Source organism: Lepisosteus platostomus, chromosome 23 (genome assembly GCF_059453375.1).
Source record: "Lepisosteus platostomus isolate fLepPlt1 chromosome 23, fLepPlt1.hap1, whole genome shotgun sequence".
Taxonomy (NCBI): domain Eukaryota; kingdom Metazoa; phylum Chordata; class Actinopteri; order Semionotiformes; family Lepisosteidae; genus Lepisosteus; species Lepisosteus platostomus.
The window spans coordinates 11,970,267-11,984,472 of NC_142633.1; the positions used below are offsets into that span (position 1 = coordinate 11,970,267).

Sequence of the window (14,206 nt, forward strand, 5' to 3'; positions counted from 1 at the left end):
AGTGCCCTTACGTCGCGTCGTGAGTGGCCAGAACAGATCGACTTGTGAATGCTGATTGGACTGTGGTATAGGAAGGGGGCGTGGTTAGTGCTCAGGGGCTGCTTGGAAGGCACGAGGGTTTGATTAAGCAAAGTGCAATGTTTGGAGTTGTGAACTTGCAATAAGGAAATTGTACACGGTTATTTTTTGAAAAAGACAAAATGAGCGGTCTGGACCTGGCTAAAATCGGAGTAAACCTGTTGAAGAATGCGGCAACGGGAGAGGTTTGTACAAATATCTTTAATCTTGCAGTATTCAAGTGATTGTTTACGTGATATAGAGTAAATGAGTTGTTCCATCATTGAAATGAGTGTTTTGTGTTTTCAGAGCAACATCTAAAATTATCGCCACCTTCACTCTAATTAACTTTAGTCGCATGAAAGTCATGTAAATTCTCCCGAGTTAGTCATATTTAAACAGCTAAACTAAAATACAGTCATTGTATAACGCTGGGTGACTGACAATTGCCCGGAGAGCCACAATCTAGTGGCGTGTAATGCGTCACCCTTACATTACCGGTTTCTAACCACTTGGATCAATATCTTTTGACTGTCGAAGCATTTGATTGGTTCATTAAGTATATAAATCGCCTGAAATGAAAATCCTAATACCCTTAGTTCTCAACGACCACAGTTAGTCGCTATATCTGGTTTGACAGAACCAATGAGCTTATTAAATTATTTAAAACATGCTTATATTTTACGTCGATACAAAACGGGTGGTTTTAAAGTATCCTAAGGTATCCAGACAGTCACATACAGAATAACATTTATATGTCATTGTTATGCTTTTTAATGTTTGGATATGTTAGACAGTAGGCCTGTAATGTAAAGCGAAGTGGCTGTTGCATTGTCATCCAGTATGCATTGCACAAATTGAATGTGGGGAAAAATAGGCAAAGATGCGTTTTAATTGTTGTCACAACACACAGGTTGTTGTCGGTGTGGGTTCTGCTCCCACACCAAACAAAGCCCAACGTAAAAGTGCTGGATCTCACCCGGGTGTCGTATAACAGAAATGTCTCTCACGAAGCTTGCCAGTGGGCTTTGACGGTGGAGAGTAAACCCCAGTTAGCTACGAGCCCCGATCGGCAGTCCACCGTCGCAGTGACAGCTCAAGCTGTGGGTCAGTGGTTGGTCTGTCATCCTCTCCCAGATGGTGGAGCTGCAGGCCCTGTGGCAGGACCAGGCCGTCGTGCTGTTTTTCCTGCGGCGGTTCGGCTGTCAGATTTGCCGCTGGACGGCGGCGGAGATCAGCAAGCTGAAGGAGGACCTGAGTCAGAACCAGGTGGCTCTGGTGGGCATCGGGCCCGAGGAGACGGGACTCCAGGAGTTCAAGGAGGGAGGCTTCTTCAAGGGAGGTGAGACCCCCGGCCAGAAAACATATAAAACATATCATGCACAAAACAACCAAACTCTAGACTTATAGGGACTTACTTGTCTTTTTCATCAGTCCGAGAACAACTAAATATATGAAAAGGATCCAGAAAAGTCGTCTGTGACCTCAAGCACTCCATTAGCACTGCTGTTCTGTATGGCACACTTTAGATGCGTGCATAGACAAAAAATCAATTTGCAGTCTGCACTTAACATCGCACAATGGAAGAAAAACCTTTAGTGAAAAACATTGCATGACTTTTTTGCTAGGAGGAGAGTGATGACATAATTTGACATGTGCACCTTCAACAGGCTCCACTGGGGCACTGCTCATAGCCGTGCAGTATCCATATCACATGATGGTATTGCAGCACACTCTGGTGCTCGGTGCATTCCTAGGCCTTTAGAAACTCTAAAAACTAGAAATTTCTAATGCAGTAAAAGCTTGTCCAGAGAAATTCTTTAGTCATAGATCCAATGGAATATTTTAAACTCTTCCAGTTGCTATGTTGTTACAACATGCCTTGTGTAACCTCTTTCACAATAAGGGAGAGAGGGTGGGTTCTGCTTAACTGTATATGGGAAAAAAAAAGAGGTGTTAGTGGGGCCAGCAGGGGGCGCTCACCCCATGGTCCATGTGGGTCCTAATGCCCCAGTATAGTGATGGGGACACTATACTGTAAATAAGCGCCGTCCTTCGGATGAGACGTAAAACCGAGGTCCTGACTCTCTGCGGTCATTAAAAATCCCAGGGCGTTTTTCAAAAAGAGTAGGGGTGTAACCCCGGCGTCCTGGCCAAATTTCCCATTGGCCCTTACCAATCATGGCCTCCTAATAATCCCCATCTATGAATTGGCTTCATTACTCTGCTCTCCTCCCCACTGATCGCTGATGTGCGGTGAGCGTTCTGGCGCACTATGGCTGCCGTCGCATCATCCAGGTGGATGCTGCACATTGGTGGTGGTGGAGGGGAGTCCCCATTACCTGTAAAGTGCTTTGAGTGGAGTGTCCAGAAAAGCGCTATATAAATGTAAGCAATTATTAAGCCAGTTCATAGATGGGGTTTATTAGGGGGCCATGATTGGTAAGGGCCAATGGGAAATTTGGCCAGGACGCTGGGGTTACACCCTAATCTTTTCGAGAAACGCACTGGGATTTTTAATGACCACAGAAAGTCAGGACCTCGGTTTGACGTCTCATCCGAAGGACGGCGCCTTTTTACACTATAGTGTATATATGTATATATGTCAAGTATGAATATTGTTCCAACACAACTGAAAGCGTTCGCTGCTATAAACACACCCAGGAGAAATTCCAGTATGAGTTGTGTGCACTGCACAGCAACTAGAGACTCCACTGCATTGCTGCCTGCCCATGAGGTTCTGGTACTTAAAGTAAAAAAAGAAGCACAAATAAGCTGTTAAGTTTAAATTTGAGTTTCAGATAATATTTAAACTTAGTCAATATTGTTTTAACTTCATATCAATCTTTGTCATACCTCTTTGTGATGATGATGATGGTATTTAATAATAATGCCCTGCAATTAAATGGTGCCTTTTCGTCCACAGATTTCCAAGAGTGCTTCATATATAGGTGGGGGGGGCTGCTTTATCCACAACTGAGACAGGATTCACCTGGGTGATGCACAGCAGACATTTTGGGCCAGTAGTCCCGTTTCACAGCCCATTGGAGAGAGAAGAGAGAAATTGCTATGCCAGTTCAATTGCAGGGGGATTTTATGCAGACCAAAGTGGGATTCAGCCAGGACATTGGGGTTAATACCCCTAGTTGAACAAAGAGTGCCATAGAATCTATAGTGTCATATCTCCTCTGACAGATGACACCTTGTACAGCAGAATACCCCCTTTCACCTTAAAGTGATGGTTTTGAAATTGAGTTTGGTGTGAGAGCTGGGGACTACGTATTGTGTCCTTCAGAAATTTCTAACATGCAGCTCTTTGACTCCTGTCTGTCTAGACCTGTACATTGATGAAAAGAAGCAGTGCTACAAGGACTTAGGCTTCAAAAGGTGAGTCCGCTGACCTTTTCTTTTCAAACAGCAAAATGGACAGAGGGAGAGAAGGAAGCCCATTTTTGTCTGAACACGTCAGGTCAGCAGGAAAGTAATTACTGTCAAGTCATTTTAAACCTTCGTCTAATTTCGTACTAATAACCAAAACCGTGACCGGATTGCATCCTGGATTTGCACTGAAATTCTGCAGCACCTTGCCAGAAATACTGTAGGAGGAGAAAGCAGGGTGTGTTTTGTGAGATGGAATACAGTGTCCATGCCACGTGCTGATATTACATCACATTCTGGTGCTCTGTGCATTCCTGTGCCTTTAGAAACCCAGTGTATTTCGAATACAGTAAAAGCTTTTCCAAGGAAGTCCGTTACTCATAGATGCTTTAGAATATTAGCTTCAGGTGATCTGAAGTGTGTGGTCCTGTTCCTCATCTGCCAGAAACCAGGCTTCTTGTGTGCAGAACCACCTCACTGGAGCTCTCCGTCGAAAATCATTTGAGACTCTGCCACTGTCGGCGTTTTAAAATCCACACGAAGACCGTCCTTTCTTCCTTTCTCTCTAGCTTTGAGCACGTAAACTAGTTGTACTGTTCGTCGGTTTCATGTGCATTTCTCTTTTTGCCTCTTTGATGCGCTATGTAAAAAGCATAGACAAAACAACACCCAGAGATGAAATGACGTTTGTGCCGTTCAGCAGTTGCAGGCCTATAGAATGAATTCGCGCACACGGTAACAAGCGAGCTCCACGCTTCTGTCTTGCTCACAGGTACTCGGCTTTGAGCGTGGTACCCGCGGCGTTGGGGAAGAAGGTGCGCGACGTCGTCACCAAGGTAACTCGGACAAGCCTGGTATCACTGATCGCAGAGGGTCTGCTTCCAATTGAAGAAAGGTGCCAATTAGGCATCGGCTCAAATTCAGATTGAATGCTAAACAGCTGTCTCTGTGCATGTATTCATTGTAACGGGTATCGGATTTTTAAAATGCTGGTTTTGCAGTCTGGAAGTGTCAGTCAGTTCTCATGCCGGATCTCCCCAGAGCCCTCAAGTGTCCCTTGACAAGGGGCCTGGCCTTTTGGTGTAGTGGGTGTGAGTCTTGCCTGGGCTGTGCAGGCTGGGTGTCTTGAGTCAGCTGAGAGACAGTGGTTCGCAGGTCAGTCCCTGACTGCTGATTTTACAGCTCACTGCCCTAATGAGTAACATGTCAAATACTTGGTGCTCACGGGGTTTTGCAGAAGGTATCCCTGGAGCATTTAAAATCAATGCAATGCAAGCTTCTTTTGATCAGCAACATGGTGCACTTTTCAGGGTTTTCAGAGGTCCCAGAGTTCTGTTTTTCACTTTGTCCAAACAGTAATTGACTATGATGTCACATATGAAAATGTTATGTGTACTGGACGTGTGATGGTGTGTCATCTCACACTGTTTAGAGGAGGCCTATAAAAACCCAAAACAGCCGTGCACTTTGCTGTTGCAGAAGGTTCGTATTACTATGGAGGGTGCAAATTAAAACAAAACAGGTGCTGCATAGAGCTCTGTTCTGCAGTGAGTGTGTGTTCCCCAGGGGCTAATCCAGGCCTGCTTTTCCTGAATAGAACAGAAGGCACTGCTCTTGCTGGTGGTTTGAGGGGTGCAGAGAGTACTCCACACTGACCTCGCTGGGTGTTATAGGAGCAGTACTGTTCTTCCTTTCCAGGCGAATGCCCAGGGGATCCAAGGGAACTTCAGCGGCGATCTCTTACAGAGTGGAGGCATGCTCATCGTAGGAAAAGGTAAAGTAAAAAGTCCTGCCACCTGTAGAGTTCTGTGTGAGTTCAGTCTGGCACAGGGGGCAGGTAACCAGGAGCTGATCAGTCCATGGTTGAGTGGTGCCACTGTAGCTCAGTTAAAGTAAGGCATCACATGGTTCTGTGTATTGTTATGATTCACAACTAATAAATGCTAAAAAAAAGACGCAATGTTTCAGCTGTGGAGTCTTCTTCAGGTGTGAAGGCTCACCTGAGCACAGCTCCACAGCCAAGATGTTGCATCTCTTTTCTTTTTCCTGTCAGCATGGAATAAACCTTTACCTGATCCTTTGCAGCCTGCACGTGCTGACACAGCTACCTTCTTGAACTTTTAATAATAATAAATTGCGTTTATACACCCGTACTGCTTTTTAATTAGTTCCCAAGAACCCTTTTGTATAGTGAAAATCTGTAAAACGAAAAACCTATTTCCATTTTTTCTTATGGGGAACAATTGCAATCCCTTTCATACCCCAAAATTGTCACCCCTACTTTTACTTTATTCACCACAAATTGACAAAAAACAGCAATCATAACTAAGATTCATACTCTGGTTTGTGTTTTTAGTAATAAGAAACGCTGCTTACCTGGTCAGACATCATTAATGATACCTGAGTACGTTACTGTACTGTGCAGTAACCACAACACTTGCTTTTTGTGTAGTTACGCACACCCTCACAGTTTTCATTTTCTGAACACCTCTAGGGTCCATGATGAAGTTAAACCACAAAAAGTCTTACCAAAAGTCATGGCACTCGCAATAGTGAACAGCACGCAGCGCAAGAGGCGGTGAACTGTATCACATGCCTCTTGTGCCACTCTGTAGGCTCTGGGCTAGCTCTCACCCACTGCACTTTGTGATACTGGGCAGCCTTTCTGCACCCACAGCATCACTGTGTAACTGATCAGGAGAAGTAACTTACTTCACAAACTCAATGAAGGGGGGAATTGAAGGAAGCTAGATTGTGCAAGCCCGGAGCGGAACTCAGTCAGGATACAGGGGGTGCTCTTGCAGGCAATTTGGAGGACAGCTGTCCTCTGAAGTGTCCTTTTAGAGTTAAGGAAAGGCTTACGTTTGCATCTGTGCTGCTCAGACCTGGTTGAGCTATTGTGGTCACCATCGTAATGCAAACACCAGAGGGCAGCAGTGTATCAGGATTGTCCAGTTTCATCCTGAACTGTTGAGGTGAGCTCTGCCCTTTGTAATCTTACATCTCGGACACTGGTTTAAGTGAGAAAAGGAAAACTTTTACTGCTTTTTAAAAACTGTGCAAATATGAAGGTAAAGCATAGTAACAGCAGACATCATAACTCTGCGATTTAAAAGACAATTTCTTTTGCAGAATGGGTTAAATTTGCCTTTCTTGTCTTTCTGTTTTAAAATTCTTGTCTGGGTATGAATTTTATCATCTAATTAGGGACACTTCCTTTTAGGGTGAATTGCTAACTGTATTGCTTGTTGCACTGCCTCAGGTGGAGAGAAAGTTCTGCTGCACTTTGTCCAGGACTCCCCAGGAGATTACGTGCCCCTGGAGACCATTGTCCAGACACTGGGCATCAAGGCCAGCGTGCAGCCTGGCCAGAGACCACAGGTGAGTGAGACCAGACAGAGCTGCCCACACTAATTTATTTGGGAAACAAGAAGTTGGTTGAGGTGGTGGTGAATAATTCCTACAGGCAGATTATCTCCTATAGCAGTGGTGCCCATTCCCGGTCCTGGTGACCTATACACCAGCTGGAGTTTGTGCCTGCCGAGCCCTCAGTTACACAATCAAACCCTTTGTTGACTTAATAATAATGAGATCAATTTGAGCTGTTTGTTCTCAGCTCTCAGCTTACACATGTGAATACGCAAATATTCAGTTGAAGCAACTTCTTAGATCAGGTAGAGCTTCACTGATCTGATGAAGGTGGGAGGAATTGAATACCAGGAGCTGTGTGAGAGGACCGGGTTTGGGTACCATGGTCCTGTACCATGCTTGTGTTTTAAAAGCGACATGAAGAAGTGAAATTCTTCAAGGAGAGCATGAAGTGGCAGGTGGATCAAACACCCCAAATCCATCAGCCTCTCTTGTTCTTCATTTCTCATGGGTTGAACATCAGACAATTAAAGATTTACAATAAAATCTAATTTAACAATCCAGCTAAGCGCAAGAATTAATCGCTGGAGTAACCTGCCTTCTTCTGGAGTAATCTTCTGAGTGCCTTGATTGATTCTCCATTGACTGGTCCTCAAGTACCACAGTGTGTTTCTGATTTTCAGTCTCACATGTGTGCTCCATTTCCTCATTTTGAACTAATTATTCATATTGATTGGCTGTGTTTTTTTCCCTCCCCCCACACGTTTTTTAAAAGGTGGGGGCATACAGATGAATAGGAAATGTGCAGGACAGTGTGTCTCCTGGATTATAATCGACCATTCCGATTGGAATGTGACCATTGTGACCGTTCCTGCTGTAAATGATGTGTCCAGGATGGGTGTCGCTGACTGTGTGTGAAGGATTTTCTTTCAGGATGCAAGAATATACCAATCATGTCACAGGCACAGTGTTGGGAACAGTGTGCAAAATCACAAAAAAAAAATCAGGATTATCAGAGTCAGTGCTAACTCAATACTGTCAAGGTTGAATAATCTCAGTAATTCCAAACTCTACACAGGAAAAAAAAATCTGTAGTCCTTCATCAGATATTGTATTGGATTCATAGGTTCTGTGACTTGGTGCCGAGGGCACTGCTTTGAAAATGGTTAAGATCATTGTGCCCATTCTAGAAAAACGTGTGAAACAACTTTAAGGGGGGTTAAAGTTACTCATCTTTGTGAATAGAATTTACAGCTGGGACTTGGACAACAGATTAACTTCACATAGTATAGACACAGTGACTGTGCTGTAGCTGACTCACATGGTAACCCCCTGTGGCACGCAGCTGCTTGTAAAACTGCGTCCTTTAAAGCTCATCCAGTCTTGAATTCCCCACTTTCTTTCCTCTTCCATCCAGCTGCACGTGGGGTTGGTCGGCTGTCCTGAATGGGGCGTTTGTTCGCAGAAGTCAAAGTTATCGCTGTGCTACTTGTACACCTGACCCCACACTGGATACAACAACTGTAACTTCTTTGTCTTAACACGGATGACGGAAACGAGGAATAACTCGATTAATTTAAAAGGGGAGAAAATCTGGCAGAAAACATCTTCCAACAGGCACTGAGGGTTCTAGGTTAATTACGGCTCTGATGTTTCCCATGCTAGAGAACAGAGCAAAGTAACTTAACGCACTTCTGATGTACGTCTTTGTCGAATTGTGCTCCAGCCATCCCCTTAAGTATTCAACTGTTAATTGTAAGCAGGACCCACACTTGGGCAGTCCTGTGGCTCAGCGGTATTGCTGCCTCACAGCGCTGGGGCCCTGGGTTCAATTCCGGACCTGCGTGGAGTTTGTGTGTTCTCCCTGTGTTTTTTTGAGTTTCCTGCGTGTGCTCCCGTTTCCTCGCACAGTCCCAAAATATACTGGCAGGGTATTTGGCTTCTGGGAAAACTGGCCCTGGTGTGAGTGTGTTTGCGTCAGTATGCCCCGCGATGGACTGACGTCCCGTACAAGGTGTATCCCGTACTTTGGCCCGTTGCTGGCCAGAATGGGCTCGTGCTCCCCTGAGACCTTGAATTGGTTAGAAAATGGATGATCAGAACCTGCTAGTTGTCGTTTCAGGTTATATTATAGTACCTTGGTGTTAGTCAGGTTTCTGGTGCTGATCAAAGCACTGTTCAATGGAAGCTGTCATGGATTGCGGCAGTTAACATTGTTGCGAGTTTGCTCAGGGCAGGGATACAAAAAAAAAACAATTTTGGCTTTCTAGAAACCTGAGAAGAACATCCATTTGCAAAATCTAAATAACTGGGATAGGTAACCACTTACGAAAATTCACTGCCCCTGTCATAGCAGTCTGGGAACAGTGAGGTTATGTCGCTGGCACCTCGCTGTCTACCTCTCTGCCAAAGTCTGATTCTCTGCACCCTCCTGCAGGAAACAAGCAGGCTTAATTTATTAGGGTTTCTGTAGAATTTGCTAATTTCCTTCTTCCTCTGGTGTATTTTTAACATTAAGTTTTTTTTTTGGTGACCTTTTCATATTCTCCAGTTCGGTACTCTCGGATACGTCAGAAAGCAGAATGTACAGCACAGTGCAGACGTGCTTTCAGTCCTGCTGGGCTGTTTTGGATGTTTTGTTTGGGTGGGTGGGGTGGGGTTTGAACCATAAACTTCATGGTGACACAATTGTGTGTCTCTGAGAGGCTCTTCCAAGAAAAATAATCCAAGAGAAAATAGTTAAATTCTAAAGGGAGCTGGAGTTGAGATGTGTTCCTCTCTGGAGTTCAGGCCTCTGCAAGAGCTGCTCTGTTCAGTTGCTTCCTGCAGCTTAAGAGAGAACTAAATTGTACTTCTGAATCATGGCGGATGCCAAGCAGCATCTTTAACACATGTTATAGGACCATAATAAGATTGAAAAGATACCAAGAAGAGGAGTCTGTTTGATCGAGCTTGTTTGGTTGCCAGAAGATCATGGATCAGAGGGTCTTATCCAGTCATGGATAATCTGCAGCCTTTGGTAAAGGCGTGTTCCCTGTTCTCAGTCTTAAGCACACTTTCCCTTTGTCTCCACTTATGTCCTCAGGTTCATATTTTTGCTGTCGATTATGAAGAAATCTGTTGGGTGGAATCTGTCTTATATAAACGACAAGGCAGCCTCGGTATAAAGTTAGTTGGCATTTTGGGAGAATGTTTTAAACATGGCTTTTGTGCTCTGTTGTAGATTGACTCGTAGAGGACGTTATTGATGCCCTGTCTGTCAGTCAGGCTTGTCTACACCTTGCTGCCTGCGAGGCTCTTACATTGCGCTCTCTTGTGTAAGAAAGGTGGTTTTTGGTGGAAAAACTTCAGTTTTTGAATTTGTGTGCGTCGCAGCAATTCAGCCTGTCTGACGGGATGAGAATTCGATCATATCGGCGTTATCGTGCCGGCTCTCGCCAAGCATTTTCGGACAATTTGATCAGTTTGACTTCCTTTTTTTTTGTTTGCAAAGACAGCAGGTCTCCTTAACAGCTCCACCCCCCTCCCTTGGGGTAATTTTTGAAGTGGCCAGCAGGTAATTTTAGTCACAATTAAAATAGGTGGCAAGGGAACTCGAATAATAACACACAGCGACCCCTCCACCCACCCACACACACACACACACACACACACCCCATCGGTAGCTGCCTCTGCCCGCCCCCCCCACCCTCCAGAGCGCAGGCCCAGCCAGTGCCCAGCCGCTCTGTAAACAAGGTGTCGCTCAAGCAGCTGTTATCGGAGGTGTGGATCTGGGGTGGAAATCATAAACTTCTCCCTGACGGATCTGCCTCAGTCACCAGGCTTCGCCAACAATGCCGGGGCCTCTGAGATCGGGGGGGGGCTGTTGTTCTCTTTTTCCCTCAGGAAGGAAGGACATGTCCAGATCTGCAGAGCTGCTCCACTGTGCTCATTATTTTGTCGGCAGATATTTCAACAGGATAGACTGCATGCTGCTCAGTCCCACCCCACCCCCCCCGCCACACACACACTTACCCCCTCCAATCTGAGCCAGCCCAGCGCAGATGGGACTGTCACTTGCTCATGTGTTCATTTTATTTTCACCTGACTTTAGTGGGATCCGTCTTTAAACCAGCTCATTTGTAAGGGCGGGCCCGAAGACATTAAACATAGCTTGGGTTTCTTTTGCATTGTGTGGGGCTCTTATTTCACAATCCCAGTTTTCCACCATTAACCAGACAGCGATTCCAAGAAGGAGTCTGGGACAGTATAAATACAAAACAGTTATCTGCCTTTTGGGAACAAATGGAGCAATACTCCTCTTTTGTAACTATTCAAATGCAAACTAAATGGATGCCCCCCCACACACACACACATTGCACTCTCAATGGTTTTTAAATTTAAACAGCCTGCAGATTAGTTAAAAATGTGCGTCCCCCTCTTTGTCCCCTCTCCCTCACAGGTGTTTCCCTGCCCGGGCCTTTCCAGTCACAGCGCCCTCGGGAGGAATCCCAGAGAAGCGTGCTGCCTGCCCTCCCTCCGCCCTGGTTGTCCTCAAATCCCCTCTCTCGTCTCCCGCTGTCTGTGGGCAGTCACACCTGATCAAAGACCCGCTGTTCCCTGACGGAGCAGGGGAGCGAGGATTAGTCCTGACATCCTCGAAATCGCCGTTTAAGGGCGACGGCGCACGCTGCTCTGCGGGGAGCTTGTAATTGGGCTGTCAGACCTGCGGAGGCCAACCAGCCGAGCAGAAACACACCCGGCTTAATGAGCTCGTTATCTCCCCTTCCAGGGAGAGAGGGGGAGGCAAGGCTGGCTTGGGGGACCTGGGAGCACAGAGAACTGGTGTTGAGTAGCAGTTACAGACGGGTGGCTAGGAGGCAGTGTTGGGTTATTGGCAGAGACCCAGGAAACGCCGTGGGGCGAGAACGATCAATTAGGTACGAGGGACTGACAAGGGCAGTTATTTTCAATCCTCACCGCACAAAACAGGAGTAATCAGAGGTGTTCAAAACCAATTTTGTGATTCTGATTTCACCCGGTTTTCATTTTTTTTGTGTGTGTTCTGTTTGAATCATGTCCTTCCAGTGCAACGACGAGGTGTGCACGAGATAAAGTCGCTGGGAAGTCCAAAGGACTCTGGGAAGCGGACGCCACATTCCGGAGTTTTCCTTGGAAGCACTGCAAGGCTGGGCAGCCCTCATCTCGGTTGGAAGGAAGGGTCTGTACTCCCCCCTGACAACACGGCCTTTGAGTTAGTGGTGTTCATGATTTTACAGTCACTTTTGGGTTTATCCGTTTAATTGTTTATTACAATTATGTTGAACTTAAGTGACACCCTAATTGAGTTGTTAAAAGAATTAACTTATTACCACTTTTTCCATGTGCATGAACCTCATTTGCTTCTGTTTTGATGTAGGTCTGAGAAATACAGGGCAAATATAAATAAAAGATGTTTTTGAGTAACAGATTCAATTAATGATAAGGTTGGGGGTCTAGTACATTTCTGTAAAGGTGTCTTCTGGATTCATATAGATACAGCTCAAAGGGATGGTATACAGATGTCCTGCTTTCACTCTCTGGGACTGAACAACTTGATAGATTGCAGAATTCATACACTTAAGTCACCAGCTATAATCCTCACAAGCCACTTTATTTTCTTGTGAGGAGTGGTCCTTTTTGATGCACCCCCAAAAACTGTTCTTTGCACTTCCTGAGGTCTTGCGTAGTCAAATACCAGAGGTCTGGTGACAGGCGGAGCATATGTCCCTCTCAGAGTGTTTCAGTGTTTTAAATCTCATGTATTGTTTCAGATGCCATTGGGTGAAACAGACTTCTGCCTAACCTTTATAGTGCTTACCTAGGAAAGGTCTGGAATTATTTGGTACAGGCTGATCTTACTGAGAAGGATTATGAAATTATTTTTATGTTTTATAAACTTGTACATGTTAAGCTTGCATATGTCATCTTATTAAAACAGTTAGAACTTTTGACTACTGTGTATTTGAATTTCAATGCGTTACTGATAATGTACATGAACGATGCTTCATCAGGCTAAATTTTGAGAAGATTTCAATATGATGTATTCCATGTTTGCAGAAGAGTAGTAAGGAGGCCTCCACAGTCTGTATTGGAAGGTTGCAGGCTTGGGATCCTGCTGTAGACAATGCTGTTATCACTTTAAATCAGGTACTTTACCCCTTTTGATCTAGCAACTACTAGTATGATGGGATGTGTGCATTTGGAAGATAAAAATGAACAGCCCCTACCAATACTCTATGCAGTTCATTGGGGACGTGCTCTTTAAAAATGTTAGAGAAGACGAGTAAGCACAATTTTTGTGACACTTTGAGGAAGTGTTATTGGTGATGTTCATGAAATATATGGAGTGCAGGGATGGCCAAGCATGGCCCCAGATGGCTGATGTCTTTGCAGTCTTTCCAGTTCAGCCCTGAATAAGATAATCCCTCAAACTACTGGGCTTAATTGGATTTATGAGCTTCATGCAGCTCTTCAGGTGCTGCTGCTTTAAAGAGACTAAGAGCAACCTGCAGACACGCCAGCCAGGACCAGGATGGGACACCCCTTGTACAGAGTAATGACTTAATATCCTTCTAAAATACTTTTATCATGCTTGTCTATCTAGGAAGACGACAGTACATAATGCATCTGCAGTAAATGACATCCTTTGTGAGAGAAATGTGTTCTGAAGTAAGAGCACAGGTTTTTGTGTACAAAGTTCAATAAATGACAAGTCAAATAAATGTACACCACTCTTGGTCCCATGCATACAAGTGCATTTTTTGCATGCTGGCTGGAACATGGAGACCCACTTCCACACACAAATGCTCTTGTGTTGCTCTGTGAATAACAATCAGTGTGTTGAATGTCCTTGAAAGCTCCCATAGAGTCACTACACGCAAACCACAGAAGAGAAACGCAAGCCAGATCATTCTGTTTTTAATGGATGGAGTTGTTTGTCTTTAATCGCAGAGCACATGGTACACAGCGGTTAAATAGCAAAAGCTGATTTGTCAAAGCAGTTTTTACATAATCTCATTAAAAACTACCTAATAGAAACCAGAAATTGATAACGAGTCTTCTAATTATATGATTATCACAATGGCACAGAGTCGTAAGAAAAGAGAAATCCATTTTTTTGTTGTTTTCTTGTAAACAGTCCACGGGCAGAGCTCCTGGAGGCGTTGAGTAATAATAAAAGGAATTTCTGACTCGCTCAAGCTCTCTTTTTATTACAAGAAGGCAATTTCGTGGAAGGCTGCTTCCCCGGGCTCAAGGGGATGTCTCTCGATCACAAGTCGCTGCTGTGTCTCCCTGCTCTCGGTCTCCTGAAGTGGGATCAGAGGGCCAAGTAAACAACAGTGGCAAGAACTGTGGCTGCTGTCCCAGAGGGCCTTGGTTT

General features: G+C 44.9%; 1 protein-coding gene across 1 annotated transcript; it reads left to right on the plus strand.

The window, feature by feature from the left end:
* The first annotated feature begins 86 nt into the window (after window positions 1–86).
* Window positions 87–12,776, plus strand: prxl2b (peroxiredoxin like 2B). The gene is made up of 7 exons (XM_088617565.1): window positions 87–263; window positions 1,195–1,399; window positions 3,393–3,444; window positions 4,208–4,271; window positions 5,134–5,209; window positions 6,698–6,816; window positions 11,872–12,776. Exons 1-7 carry the CDS (start codon window positions 201–203, stop codon window positions 11,896–11,898), a joined length of 606 nt encoding a protein of 201 aa, XP_088473691.1. The 5' UTR covers window positions 87–200; the 3' UTR covers window positions 11,899–12,776.
* The last annotated feature ends 1,430 nt before the right edge of the window (window positions 12,777–14,206 follow it).

Bases quoted from the DNA above. Each gene is read 5' to 3' on its own strand.
- prxl2b (XM_088617565.1), top strand. From the start codon at position 201: ATGAGCGGTCTGGACCTGGCTAAAATCGGAGTAAACCTGTTGAAGAAT. The intron at 4,272-5,133 runs GTAACTCGGACA...CTTCCTTTCCAG, and splicing joins TGCGCGACGTCGTCACCAAG to GCGAATGCCCAGGGGATCCA. The intron at 5,210-6,697 runs GTAAAGTAAAAA...GCACTGCCTCAG, and splicing joins CATGCTCATCGTAGGAAAAG to GTGGAGAGAAAGTTCTGCTG.